This window comes from Bos taurus, chromosome 16 (genome assembly GCF_002263795.3).
Source record: "Bos taurus isolate L1 Dominette 01449 registration number 42190680 breed Hereford chromosome 16, ARS-UCD2.0, whole genome shotgun sequence".
Lineage (NCBI taxonomy): Eukaryota > Metazoa > Chordata > Mammalia > Artiodactyla > Bovidae > Bos > Bos taurus.
The window spans coordinates 4502109-4516478 of NC_037343.1; the positions used below are offsets into that span (position 1 = coordinate 4502109).

The window sequence follows — 14370 nt, forward strand, 5'->3', positions numbered from 1 at the left end:
AGACTGAAAAAAATGTGCTGTTAGATTTCTGTTTCCATCACTTCCTAGGCGAGGTCCATCAGTTGCTCCTCTCTGAGCTGGGCGGAGGTTCTAGAACGGGATCCTACTCTTTCTGCCCCTGTAGATGTAGAGGAAAACCTTCATTTCACCCAATACTTGACCATGTCTCCTGTCTCATGTCCTGAGCTGAGCTGGATGAAGAGAGACAAGAGACACCTCTGCAGCCTTTCATCTCTCTGAAATCGGGGGAAAAACAGAGGTTCTTGCTCAGCAGCACTGCTGCTTCTGTGACAGCACATAACTTATGTCCTTTATAGCACAAATCATGATGTGTAATTTAAAAATAAACAAAAAATGTGTTCGTCGCGTGCTTTCTGCACCAAAGTGTAAGCTCCGTGGGGCAGGCTTGCGTTGCTGTGTTCTCCGTTGTGTCCCAGCAGCTTCCACGCCAGCACGTGACATGTGTCCGGTGATGACCGTCGGGGCAGATGAGGTCAGGGGCTGCGAGGGCTGCATGTCTCCCGCCCCCTTGATGGCTGCAGACCCAGGGAGGGGGGCTTGGGGGGACCCCGCTCTTCAGGGAGGTCACACACGGTACCGGGGCAGTGTGCGGCCTCGTGACTCCTCAGACCTTGTTGGCCGTTCAGGGCTGCAGGGGCCCCGTTTCCCAGGTTTCAGGCTGAATGAGAGTAGAGGTCCCGTGACCTTTCAGCCTGACACGGATGCCCCACTGCCAGCCGCGGCACTGGGGAGGCGAGAGTTGGGGCTGGGTGAGCTGGAGCAGGCAGAGCATGGTTGTGTGGCTTGCACTGCAGGTCTGCTCGTCTCCTCTCCGTGGGGGCCTGTGCAGCAGCGGGCGTCCTCTGGGCACGAGCCACTGCCCCGCTCAAGACTCCAGAGCGCAGCCCCTGGCAGAGCTGCCTGGGCGCCCACATCTGCTGTTTCCCGACCACTGGGCCCGGGGGTTTGAGGGACAGCCTCCGAGTCAGATGCAGAGAGCTGAGCTTCTCTGGCTCTTTAAAAAGTATACATGCTAATTATAAGTCACTTAAAGAATAAAGATGCAATAAAGAAAATTAAGGCTCCTATTATTGTATCTTTCAGATATATTGTTTAACGTTTTACTGAGTGTGGTTCCCGTTCCATATATATGTGTGTATACATACACATATACAGGCTGATTTATACATCTGTGTACATATACATACGAATATAAATAAACATACGTATGTATACGTATACATACATATACAAAGACGTGTATACGTATGCAGATATACATACAGGACTGTACTTACTGGAATATACATATAGGACTACACTTAAAAAGTTTTTTAGAAGATGATTTTAAGGCTTTTAGCTGGAGCATTGCTCCACAGTGTGGTGGTGGTTTCTGTGTACAGCACAGTGAATCAGCTGTGAGCACACAGATGGCCCCTCCCTCTGAGCCCCCCACCCCCCCAGCTCACCATGGAGCCCCAGGCTGAGCCCCTGTGCCGTCTGACAGCGCCCCCCAGCGCCGCCTCCCCCGTGGAGCTCACGGCGGGGCCCAGGCTGAGCTCCTGTGCCGTCTGACAGTGCCCCCCAGCGCCGCCTCCCCCGTGGAGCTCACCAGGGGGCCCAGGCTCTGACAGCTCCCCGCCAGCGCCACCTCCCCCATGGCCCTGTGCCTGCGTGAGTGCCCCGTCTCCACTCGTCCCGCTCTCTCCTTCCGTCTGCGGCCACAGGCCCGCTCTCCTGTCTGCGACTCCATTCCTGTCCTTCAGTTGGGTTCATCGGTACCGTTTTTCTAGTTTTCATGTATATGCATTAATACACAGTGTTTGTTTTTCTCTTTCTGACTTAACTTCACTCTGTATAACAGGCTGTAGGTTCATCCACCTCACTGTCGCTTGCTTTTTCACTTACAATCAGACAGACTTAAGGAAACTTCAGATGGAGATTTGTGCTACAGAAGAATAAAGTGCTACTGTTGATAGTGTTGGGGTGACTGAAACCCTTAGAAATCCATTTCCCCTTAAATCTTCTTCTGAAACATTACTTTAATGATTGAAGATCATATAGATAAACTCCTGAAAAAGCATCTCTGTTGCCTGTTGCTGGGCATTCAGCTTGTTACTCATTTCTAGTTAAAGTAAGCCAGGCTTAGAATACATATAGTGTTAAAGCTCCTATGATTAGTGCCAAAGGGTAAAATTCTAACATTCTGGGATTTCAGGGTTACAGAGCTGCTTTGCGCTTTCAGGCTTGTGTACGTTTTCAGCCCCTGATGGTGGCTGTCGGAATCATGGATACCCTTGGGCAGATGTTCTGCCCTTTGCCCTTCCTCGGGGTGGGGGGGAAAGGGCTCTGGGTGCAGTGGGAGTGGGGTTCAGACCCCAGCGCTGCTGGGACCAGCCAGCTCAGGGACCTCGAGCTGGAGCTTAGTGGCTCTGCTCCTGTGTTCTCCCACTCAGAGAGTAGCGTGCATCCTCGTGGGCTGGGTGTGCGGGCTCCTGCTGACGTGGATGGCTCCGCTTTCCCTGCTCCTCTGGGCTCTCAGAGGCTGCTGCTTGCTGGCCACCAGCTCTGCGCTCAGGCGCTTGCTGGGACTCAGCCCACAGCAGCAGCCCTCCTCCGCAAGTCCTCCTCCTTTCTTCTGGCCTGCTGAGCGCCCAGGTAGCCTCCTTCCTTGTGGGTGAGCCTGCCCATGGCAGAGGTGCCGCCCTTCTGCTGGGAGGGCAGAGAAGGTCTTACTCACCAGGGTGCCCCAAATGTGGGTACCGCATTCTGTGTCTGAGTCAGGCTTTTGCATCCTTCACTCTGGGCACTCAGTCGGTCGTGGGGAGGATGGACGGCTTCCTTCTCTCTGGACACGTGCTCCCTGCCCCCAGCTGTCTGGGTGGTGTGAAGGGAGAGGGAGACCCGGGGCCAACATGCCAAAGCCCACTTTTCTCCGGTGTTCTGGGTACCCTTGTCCCAGCGCCTGGAGCCGTCAACAGCACCGTGAATGAGACGCGTGTGAGCGAGGTGCCCGCTGCCCGACCCAGTGGGACTCGTGCAGGGGTTTGGGGCAGAGCAGTAACAGCGGCACTGGTGTGCACGCGCTAGTTCACTTAGTGCAGGTGGGCGCGTGACTGTCCTGTTCAGTAGATGAGCCTGCTGCTGCTGCTGCTAAGTCGCTTCAGTCGTGTCCGACTCTGTGCGACCCCACAGACGGCAGCCCACCAGACTCCCCCGTCCCTGGGATTCTCCAGGCAAGAACACTGGAGTGGGTTGGCACTTCCTTCTCCAATGCATGAAAGTGAAAAGCGAAAGTGAAGTCGCTCAGTCGTGTCCGACTCTTAGCGACCCCATGGACTGAAGCCTACCAGGCTCCTACATCCATGGGATTTTCTAGGCAAGAGTCCTGGAGTGAGGTGCCATTGCCTTCTCCGAGATAAGCCTAGACAGCGTATTAGAAAGTAGAGAGACATCACTTTGCCGACAAAGGTCTGTCTTGTCAAGGCTATGGTTTTTTCTGTGGTCATGTATGGATGTGAGAGTTGGACTATAAAGAAAAGCTAAGTGCTGAAGAATTGATGCTTTTGAACTGTGGTGTTGGAGAAGACTCTTGAGAGTCCCTTGGACTGCAAGGAGATCCAACCAGTCTGTCCTAAAGGAGATCAGTCCTTGGTGTTCATTGGAAGGACTGATGTTGAAGCTGAAACTTTAATACTTTGGCCACCTGATGCTAAGAGCTGACTCATTTGAAAAGACCCTGATGCTGGGAAAGAATGAGGGCAGGAGGAGAAAGGGACGACAGAGGATGAGATGGTTGGATGGCATCACCGACTGGACATGGACATGAGTTTGGGTGAACTCCGAGAGTTTGTGATGGACGGGGAGGCCTGGTGTGCAGTAGTTCATGGGGTCACAAAGAGTTGGACACGACTGAGCGACTGAACTAGTAGATCAGGAAACTGAGGCACAAAGGGATTAAATCTTCCCCATCTTCGCACGCTTGGTGAGTGCTAGAGCCTGTGAGGGATGATCCCCCGGGACTGGGGCTTGTTCTTCCTGTCGTCCTCAGATCGGCCCCGCTGGTGAGCAGTGTTCAGACCCCAGCCTCTGTTTCTTTCCGCTTCTCTGGCTCACCTGGGCTTAGAATGCTGCCCCCGCCCCCCCGCCCCGCCGCGGGTCATCATGCAGTCCCATGATGGAAAATTCATTTGGTGGGGGATATGAGGCAGACTGTCCTTTTTTGCCTCCAGATTCCAGCGAAGACAGAGGCATGGAACAGTGTTCTGTTTTTTTGTTTTGGATTTAAAGGTTTTGAGTTGGAGTGTAGTTGGAGTAACACAGAGTTGTGTTCCTTTCAGGTGTGCAGCACAGGGGTTCCGCTGTGTGTGTGTGCTCACTCCTTCTCAGATTCTTTTCTCACATAGTGTATCCCAGAATACTGGGTAGGGCTCCCCGGGCTATGCAGTAGGTCCTTGTTGACTATCTGCTTTATATATAGTAGTGTATATCTGTTAATCCCAAATTCCTGATTCATCCCGCCCCTTCCCCTTTCTCCATTGGTAACCATAAATTTGTTTTCTGTCTGTGAGTCTTTTTCTCTTTTGTAAATAAGTTCATTTGTATCATTTTTTTTAGATTCTACATATAAATGATATCATATGATATTTGTCTTTGCTTCACTTAGTGTGATAATCTATCTATCTATGTTGCTACAGATGGCATTATTTCATCCTTTTTATGGCTGAGTAATATTCCATTGTATTCACATACTGCATCTTTCCTATCTTGGCTGTTGTAAATAGTGCTGCCATTGGGATGCATGCATCTTTTTGAATTGGAGTTTTTCTGGGTACACACCCAGAAGTGGGATCACCGGATCGTGTGGTAACGGATCAGAATTCGGGAGAGTTCCCTCATTGTCACCATCACCCTAGAGGTTCCTCCCCGGCAGCGGGCACTGGTCTGGTCCTGCCTCCTGGCACACCTGTAGGCAGGTGGCCTTGCCTGTTGCATTGCAGTTTAGCACATGGGACCTTCTCCACTGGGGGAGGGAATTTCAGAGGCAAACTCTGGGGGGCCGAGGCAAGTCACAGTATCCATTGCAGGCTTAGCATGGGCTTAAAATGTTTTATAATCCCCTCAGGCTTCCTTGTCTCTGGGCCTCTGGCTTTTTGGTGGGAAGACCCTTCCTTCCCTCAGCCGTGGGCCCTCAGGGCTGCGGTCCTGGGCCTTTTGGCCTGTCCTGTCCTTGTCCAGGCCGAAGAGGTGGAAGCCTTTCCATGTGACTCTCTTGGCTCCTGGTCGAGCCTGTTGCGTTCCTCAGCTGGTGGCCCCTGGCGGCGCGCCAGAATCCTGTTTTCTCTCCCTGACGCTCCTGCTCCTCGGGCTAGAGCTCAGCACCTCCCCTGTCCGTCTCTGCTCAGCCCAGTCCTCCAGATTAGCGCATTCCTGCCTGCCTCTCTGCGGCTGCCCCACAGCTGTCCACCCAGCCTCTTAGGCTCTTCACGGCTCTGCCCCGTGACATCAGCCAGCCTGGAAGCCTGACTGGGTTGAAGGTCTCGCTTTCACTGTGGGCTGATTTTTATATCCATTCAAGGATGTCGGACACATCCCTGGATGTCAGTTACTGGTGTTCATGGGGATTCTTACTCTGCTTCTCTTAGAATTAGAAAGTACTCCTCTAATTTTCTTGTTTTGACAAGCTGAGAAGTGCAGAAGTGGGATGCAAATTGTGCGTGATTCGCAAAGCCAGGTTTGTTGTACTGTGTCACTCCACCTCCCTTGCCAGCTACAGAGTGAACTGTGTGCAAATCTGAAGGCGGAATGTGAACCCAGGCTTCCGGCCGCACGTTCTCTTTGGCCTGATGCCCCGCACGCTGCTGTGTCTGAGGTAGAGAGCAGGCAGAACCTGCACTGTGTACTCTGAGTTTAGGAGGGGCTGAGGGGCGTGCACGTGGGTTTGGGCCTTGGTGTGTGCTCACTTGGAGAAGGAAATGGCAACCCACTTCAGTGTTCTTGCCTAGAGAGTCCTGTGGACGGAGGAGCCTGGTGGGCTGCTGTCTCTGGGGTCGCACAGAGTTGGACATGACTGAAGCGACTTGGCAGCAGCAGCAGCGTGCTCACTTAGCACAGCTGTGGAAAGTTTGAGCAGAGCTGGTTTCTAGGCGGTGGTCATGGGGCTGCAGACACAAACCCAGCCTATGGTCTTGCTGGTGACTTGTAACATCAGGGTTTGTCGGTTATATCAGCGTGTTCCAGCCTCACTCAGAGGTGATGGAGACGGCCCCTGTGCTGTGGCAGTTACGCTGATGGCTTGCAGAGGTGAGCGCCTTTCTGATAACAAAGCGTGCTCAGAGGTTCTTTCATTAGAAGCTTGCAGGGGCTCTGTGAGGGAGGGGGGCAGATATTCTAGCCCCTGACTTGCAGATGTGGAGCAGGCTCAAAAGGTGACGGTCTCTCCAAGGCTATGCAACCAGAAATGGACAGATTTCAGACCCAGGCCCAAGTCTCTCCTAACTGCAGATCCTTGAGCTCCTGTTGCCTCTGAGTGCTGGTGACAGCTTGGGCTTCAGCACTGTGTGCCTGTAGAGGGCGATAGAGGTCTTTCTTTTGGGGTTGCCCTGAGAACGCTTTCTCTTGAACTCTTTGAATTTAGCAGTCTCACAGCAGCTTCTCACTGGGTTATAAGCATTTTCTGTGTGGCGACCTTCGCTCACGCCCCTTCCCCCAGTTTGAGTTCTTTCAGGTTGTTCTGTTGCTCAGTCGTGTCTGACTCTTTGCGGCCTCATGGACTGCAGCCCATCAGGCTTCCCTGTCCTTCACCATCTCCCGGAAGTTGCTCAGACTCATGTCCATTGATGGCATCCAACTGTCTCTTTCAGAGTGGGACTCTTGGTTTTGGTTTTGACGTCTCGCACAATGTGTGGTCCATAGGAGGAGCTCTGTAAATGCTTGTTGAATTGAAATACTTGCAAATGAGATTATCCAGAGTCTCTTCCTGCTTTTCATAGTGTGTGGGAAGGGAAAAGAACCTTTTTCAATGAATGAAGTTGAAGGGAGGAAAACTCAGGATCTGTGCAGTGTCCCTAGACTGCCACCAGGTGGCAGTGTGACCCCATGGTGACTGCTCCCTAGGAGACTGAATTATCTGGGCACCTGTTGGGGGTTGTGTCTCTGAAGCCAGTTTGCTTTTGGTGATCTAAGACTAACAAGTCTTGGCTTCCACTCCTCCTCTAAAAGTTGCATGGTATCGTGGAAAAGGTTAAGGCTTCGGAATCTACATGGCCTGGATTCCAGCCCTGGCTTCCCCCAGGAAATGAGCCTGGGACACGTTGCTCCTGTGAGCCTCAGTTTCCTCAGCCTGTAAAATGGGCAACTGTTGTACAGTTAGGCAAAGCCCAGCATGTCACAGACCACAGCCTAAATGTTAGCTTTACTGTTGTCAGTACCTGGTCTGCCTTTCCCCTTCCTGTGTAGTCTGGCTCCTCTCTGGCCATCTGATCTTCCTCAGCAAGACTCATGCACTTCCCAGCAGGTGTCTCAGTGCTCTGCTGTGTCACCCCCACTGCAAGGTACCCCCTGGTACCAGAGTGACTGCCCTGGCACCAGGTGCCACGCGCGGGAGACATGCTGCCTGCTCTGCTCCTTTCAAGAGGCTGCTCCTCAGATTTCCTGCAGAGTGCTACCTGACCAGTGTTGGGTCTTAGTAAAACGCTTGGGATTAATGAAACCGGCTTAGACTAGTCAAGTCTTGGTCTTTGACGCAGGTAAGGGAGCCAGGCTCCTTTAACACCTTGCCCATCTGGTCCCTGAAAGAAGAGGGGTTGGGAACAAGGCTCATGTTAAGTGACTTGCTCCAGGTTGGGGATCTATTAAGAACCAGGGGTTAGATCACACTGGCTGGCTCCTGAGGCTGTCTGCTGTTGAAAGGATATGGCTGTGGATTGGGTGTGCTGGGTTTAGGGATCTTAGAGCTTCCTTTCCTAACAGATCTGGAGGCTCCCTTCTGTAGGTCCCTTTCCACGGTTGTCTGGATTTTCCTCAGTCTGTCTTCCCACCCGGGCGTCCTGTACTCTCTACCTCCCAGTGCTCAGCCCTGCGTGCCTTTTGGAGTAGACTTCATGCCCTTAGCTGGGGAGAGGCCCAACCATCTTTCCCTGCGTGGTCAAGGGTGGTCTCCGGTCAGCTGTGGAGACCTCACAAGGGGTCATCCTGAAGTTTCTTTTAGAGCAGATAAGAGAGCTGCAGAGCCCCAAGTCAGGCTTGGGAGGGGGTGTGGGGCTGTGACAAGAGGGCGGGTGCTGGGCCGGGTTGGGGGGTGGATGGGCCGGGGCGGGGCAGATGGGCCAGGGCCGGGGGTCGGGGGTCAGGGGTGGATGGGCTGGGGTGGGGCGTCGATGGACTGGGGCGGGGCGTCGATTGGCTGGGGCAGGGGACTTGATGGGCCGGGGCGGGGGTGGATGGGGCTGATGGGTGGGGCGGGCAGGGTGCGGATGTGGGGGTGTTTGGTGGCGGGCACACAGGCCGGGCCAGGGGAGGTGCAGGCGGGGCAGCCCCCGCGCTCCCTCAGGAGGTCTGGCTTGCAGATGCTGCAGGACTGCCCCAAGGCCCGCCGCGAGGTGGAGCTGCACTGGCGCGCCTCGCAGTGCCCGCACATCGTGCGCATCGTGGACGTCTACGAGAACCTGTACGCGGGGCGGAAGTGCCTGCTGATCGTCATGGAGTGGTGAGCAGCCCTTCCCTCTGGTCCCGGCCCAGCCTGACCCTGCTCCCCGCCCGGGCCCCTTTCCTTCCCAGGACTGCCGGCTGGGGACGCTGAAACTCAGCATGCAAGCGCCTCGTTCCTCTTGGGGGGCGGTGGCGGGCGCGCTAGTGTGATGTCATGGCCCCGGTCTCACTGTGGCTTTGTTTCAGTTTGGATGGCGGAGAACTGTTCAGTCGAATCCAGGACCGAGGAGACCAGGCCTTCACGGAAAGAGGTAGAAAGGGTCTGTCGCGGGCCCAGCCCGGCGGCGGGGCAGCGGGGCTCCAGGGGCCTGTTCCCGGGAGGTGCTCAGGCCCGCCGCCCACCTGCAGCTGGGGCTCTGCCCGCTCCTGCCCCTCGCTTTCTGGGGTGGGTGGGGGCGTTGGGGGTCTTAGGCTTCCCGGGAGGGCTCTTGCCTCAGCTTTTCAAACCTAAGGAAACATCTTGTGACTTGGTTTCTGTCTCCCTGCTCCCGTCTCCTCTGCAGAGGCCTCAGAGATCATGAAGAGCATTGGCGAGGCCATCCAGTATTTGCACTCAATCAACATCGCCCATCGGGATGTCAAGGTATCAGCTGTTTGTACTGCCCGCCCAGCCCCCAACGCAGGGGGCCTAGAGGCCGTGGGGGTCAGGGCCACGGTGGCCCTCGAAAAGGTCCCCAGGGTCGTCCTGTGTCCCCGTGGCCTGGGTCCTGTGGCAGAGTGGGCAGAGCGCCTCTCTGCCCCGCAGGCCCTGCCCTCTGGGCAAATCCTGCTCCTGGCCGGGAAGCCTTCTGAGCCTGTGCTCCTCAGTCACCCCCCACAGCCCCGCCTTTGGTCTGTGTCCCTGTGGTGCTCACTCTGTCTCTGCATCAGTGTTTTACTCCCACGCCTGCCGTGAGCCCTGGGGGGTCGGGCTGAGGGTCCTGATGGTGTGCGGATCATAGGGGCCAGACAGACAGTTGCTGAATGGGGGTGGGAAGAAAGGGAGGAATCGTTCCCCTGCAGGTTTCTGACGGCCGCTCACAGGTTCAGCAGAGATACTCCTTGTTCTCTCTCTCTCTAGCCCGAGAACCTTTTATACACCTCCAAAAGGCCCAATGCCATTCTCAAACTCACTGATTTTGGCTTTGCCAAGGAAACCACCAGTCACAACTCTCTGACCACTCCTTGTTACACGCCATACTACGTGGGTAAGTTTGGAGAAAGCCTGGGAGCCTGTCTTTGCCCGGAGCTTCTCCCAGAGCCTCCTCTTGCTGGTCTCAGGGTCCCAGGGCCCAGGAGAATTGTGTCTGCCGGCCCTTTGTAGCCCAGTTCTGATGTGACCTGACCTGAAGTAGGCTTAGCAGATCTCGCGGGCCTGAAGTGGCATGGGAAGTTAGGTGCGTGAGGTCACGGGTGGAAGTTTGTGTACGTGTGCACTTCACTGAGAAGAGCTCTTGTTCCCGTCAGACCCCCAGGGGGGTCAGGGATGTGCTTCTGGTCCAGGACCCCCAGCCAGCTGCACAGAGGAAACTCTCAAAATGGGTTTGTCAAACTAAAAGGCAGTCTGAAAGGCTCTTGCAGTTCAAGACTTGCTTTATCTTGAGATTCTGGCCCTTGGGCTCCCCGCAAGGAGGGTCTTCAGGTCTCCTTTACCCAGCCCTGGGCCTGGGCTACGACTGTCCCCCTTCCAGGCAGGCCTAGCTGCGGTCCCGTCGTGATGGGCTGAAGGGTCGGGTGGGCACACCACCCACAGAGGGCCTGGGTGGCTCCTGGTGTTCTGAGGACCAGTTCCACTGCCTTCGTCTTTGTTTACAGCTCCAGAGGTGCTGGGCCCAGAGAAGTACGACAAGTCCTGTGACATGTGGTCCTTGGGTGTCATCATGTACATCCTGTGAGTGTGGGGAGGGGCCTGGGGACGAGGGCTGGGCAGGCGTGGATGGAAGCCTCTACCTCTGGGGTGAGAGGAAGAGGCCACGGTTAGCGTCCCCTTCTGGATGGGGGTGCCCTGGGGGTCCTGCGTGTCCCCTCTGAGTGTTGAGTGGACTCTGACAGCTCAATGCTACGGATTGGCTAACGGGCAGGAAGATGTGTGGTTTAGATACTCAGTATGTTGGATTCCTGGGCCCTGTCCCTGACTTTGTACCTGAATCAGTGAGTCCCAGTTTCTCTGTGAACTTTGCAATAAGTCCTGGTGCGGGACCTAAATAACATAAGCTCTGTTCCTCTCTTCCTGCTTCCTCTCGGCTCAGGCTGTGTGGGTACCCCCCCTTCTATTCCAACCATGGCCTTGCCATCTCTCCGGGCATGAAGAGTCGCATCCGAATGGGCCAGTATGAGTTCCCCAACCCAGAATGGTCAGAAGTATCAGAGGAAGGTAAAGAGCCCGTGTGTGTGTGTGTGTGTGTGTCTGTGTGTGTGTGTGTGTGTCTGTGTGTGTGTGTGTGTCTGTGTGTGTGTGTGTGTGTGTCTGTGTGTGTGTGTGTGTGTGTGTCTGTGTGTGTGTGTGTGTGTCTGTGTGTGTGTGTGTCTGTGTGTGTGTGTGTCTGTGTGTGTGTGTGTGTGTGTCTGTGTGTGTCTGTGTGTGTGTGTGTCTGTGTGTGTGTGTCTGTGTGTGTGTGTGTCTGTGTGATCTCCCATCAGTGATGTGGCTGTGGGTCTTCACCCAGCCCACACCTGGTCTGTGTGAGGGGCCCAGCAGGGCCAGGGCTTGGGACGTGCCTGGCCGTCCGATGGTGGAGCTGTCTGTAATGGTCCTCAGGGCCAAGCATCTTGGGTGGTCTGTGTCCACACCCCCTATAAGTCTGGCTTCTCCTTGAAAACTGGGAAGGAGCGGGAGGGGAGGGTGGCCCCTGCGCTGTCTCTGTCCCCTGTGGGCATCCTGCTTTCCTCCCGCAGTGAAGATGCTCATCCGGAACCTGCTGAAGACCGAGCCCACCCAGAGGATGACCATCACCGAGTTCATGAACCACCCCTGGATCATGGTGAGCCCGGTGGGCTGGAGGTACCTGGGTCCACGGGGCCGGTCCCTGCGGACCCCACCCCGCTCCAGGTCTTCACTCGGACCCTTTTCTCTGCCCCCAGCAATCGACGAAGGTCCCTCAAACCCCACTGCACACCAGCCGGGTCCTGAAGGAGGACAAGGAGAGGTGGGAGGACGTCAAGGTGAGGGGGCGCCTGGCCGGGGGGCTCGGCGGTGCTCAGGGAGGCGGCTGGCTCTGCATCCTCTCACCCTGGGTCGTCTGGTACCACAGCGACTCTGAGCCGCTTCCCCGACCTGGCTGTGGGCAGAGGCTTCTGCGTCAGTCTAAAGTTGGCTGTGGCTGTTTCCTGCCAGCCGTTACACTCTGCCTCTGAAAGGGCCTGAGAGGTCCTCTGCAAAGTCTCCTCACTTTGCAGATGAGGAAATTGAGGCCTGGGTGGGTGCCCTGTTCACGGTCACGCAGCTAATGACTGGCTGGAGCAAACATGAGACCAGGTCTCCTGGCTCCTAGTCGGTGCTCTTTGCTCCCCCAGGCTTGCTGGGGGTCTCCGGACCCTTAGCGGGGCTCTGCTGAGCTGGCCGTAGGCTCTCTGGCCGGCTTGCCCTCTGTCTCCACTCCTACACGTCACCCCTTCCTTGCCCGCTCCATCTGTGGTCTCTGACGTCTCTCCTGGTCACCACCCCCAGGAGGAGATGACCAGTGCCTTGGCCACGATGCGGGTCGACTACGAGCAGATCAAGATAAAAAAGATTGAAGACGCGTCCAACCCTCTGCTTCTGAAGAGGCGGAAGAAAGCCCGGGCCCTGGAGGCCGCGGCCCTTGCTCACTGAGCTGGGCCAGCCGCTCCACTGGAGGACAAGCAATAACTCTCAACCTGGCTGGATTTTTTAAACAGAGAGACCCAGAGTCGCCTCCTCCCGCTTCCCCTCCTCTTCCGCCACGTGGGCCTGGGACCTCTTCAGAGGCTGTGTTCTGCCTTCGGTTCTGGCCACCTGCCTGAGAGGGGGCGCCCGGGAGGCTGGGGCCCCGGGGAGAGGGAGCACCGTGCCCTCGACACTGTGCTCATTTGGCAATTTTATCAGTAATTTGACTTAGAATTTTTACGAACCTTCTTTTATCGTTCTTGCCCTCACTCCCGCCCATGTCCCCCAAGCCTCGTCCTGTCTGGAGACTGCAAGGGTTTGGGGGTGTGTCCCAGGGTGTCTGTGGAACCCTCTCGAGGGGCGTCCCTGTGTTGCCCCGCTGGCCGCCTGACCTCCCCACTACGGCCCCAGGTCCCCACTGGCTGAGGCCTGCCAGGAGCTGCAGACCGTGGGGCCTGGGGCCCAGAGGCTCTGCTGAGTCCTTGGATGTCCCTGGTGTGCCAGAGGGATAGGAGTGAGTGTGTGTGTGCGTGTGCGTGCGTGTGCCCACACCCGGCTCAGTGCCTGTGCACGTGAGGGGCCCCTGCCGCGCTCAGAACTGTTTCCCCCACTCCCACCCCACCCCGGGCCCACCCTGCCCGCGCTGGGCCTGCCCAAGTGCCTGGGAGCCTGTCTGGCCCCACGCCAGGCCGCCCACCCCGCCTGTATGGGTTGCTCCCGGCACAGGCGCGGGCGCGCGGAGCACTGGTGCAGCGCCAGGAAGACGGAAGCTCCGCTTGGAACCCTCCGCCCCGTTCGTGCCGGTCCTAGGCCTCCGCCCAGGCACCGAGGTGCCGAGTCAGGCCTCTGCGCCCCCTTCCTGCCGTTCTTAACCTGCTGGTGTTTGTTCTCTCATGTCTGCAGCCGTTTTGCAGCAGGCCTGCCCTCAGCCCACGTGGGTGAGCCTGCCTTACGAGTGCCTCACGGGCTCCAGGGTGTCGGTCCGCAGCCCCTTGGGGGCGAGCGCGGCACCCCTGTGGCCTCTGCAAGTGTCCGTGGCGCGGCCTAGCGGGTGGGTGGGGGAGGCTTTGCACCAAAGATGTCCAGACTCTGCCCCTCTCCCACCAGCCGCTCCCCGCCCCCCGCCCCAAACAACTCAGCGACATATCCAGGCCAGTGTGGGGTGGGGAGGCCTCGTGTTAACCTGAGCACTGTGGGGAGGGCCCCTCGCCGCGGTCCCTGGGGCAGGGGGCGGTGATGCTTCAGCTCTCATCTCCCTCAGGCAGGGCTGGGGGTGCCCGGGGCCTTCTCGGGGTGCGAGGGCAGGGCTCTGATGCCCGCAGCGCCTCCCCGCCTCTGACGGCGCCCAGCTCTCAGACTGTTGTGAACTCTTGTCGTTTTGTATGAGCAAAATTGTCTTTACTAAACAGATTTAATAGTTGAAAGGCTTTCTCTCTTCCTTCTTGAGGTTCAGCCCCTTGACGCCCCCCACCTCTTGTCTTCCCACGCGTGGTGAGGGGTTCCGTGTGTGGGGAGGGCAGAGTCGGGGTATCCTGGGGGAGAGGCGAGCCCCCGGCCCAAGGGAGCCAGCCCCCGCCCTGTCGGGGGCCTGGGGGATGTCTCTGGCCTGGGCATGGGCCCTGCAGCGGGGGACCCCGCGCGCTTTGCCAGTTACTGAATCAGGAGCCCAGCCGCTTCCCAGCCCAGTCTTAGACCTGTTTAGCCACGGCCGGACGCAGACACTCTCAGCCGGGGGTTGGGGTCGGGGTCGGGGTCAGGGTCAGGGTTAGGGTTAGGGCTGGCACGGGGACTGTGAAGAAGGTGGTGGTGGTGAATTGGTCCAAATCCTGGGGGAGTGT

At 56.9% G+C, this 14370-nt stretch overlaps 1 protein-coding gene across 1 annotated transcript in view; it reads left to right on the plus strand.

Annotated features, from left to right (window-relative positions):
* Positions 1-13956, plus strand: part of MAPKAPK2 (MAPK activated protein kinase 2) — a 47481-nt gene extending 33525 nt beyond the window's left edge. The window contains exons 2-10 of the mRNA XM_059875644.1: positions 8568-8707; positions 8896-8960; positions 9213-9292; positions 9770-9896; positions 10504-10579; positions 10938-11062; positions 11584-11669; positions 11770-11850; positions 12356-13956. Of these exons, the coding sequence (XP_059731627.1) occupies positions 8568-8707; positions 8896-8960; positions 9213-9292; positions 9770-9896; positions 10504-10579; positions 10938-11062; positions 11584-11669; positions 11770-11850; positions 12356-12499 (924 nt within the window). The 3' untranslated portion in view covers positions 12500-13956. The remainder of the gene's footprint in view (positions 1-8567; positions 8708-8895; positions 8961-9212; positions 9293-9769; positions 9897-10503; positions 10580-10937; positions 11063-11583; positions 11670-11769; positions 11851-12355) is intronic.
* Positions 13957-14370: the final 414 nt, after the last annotated feature.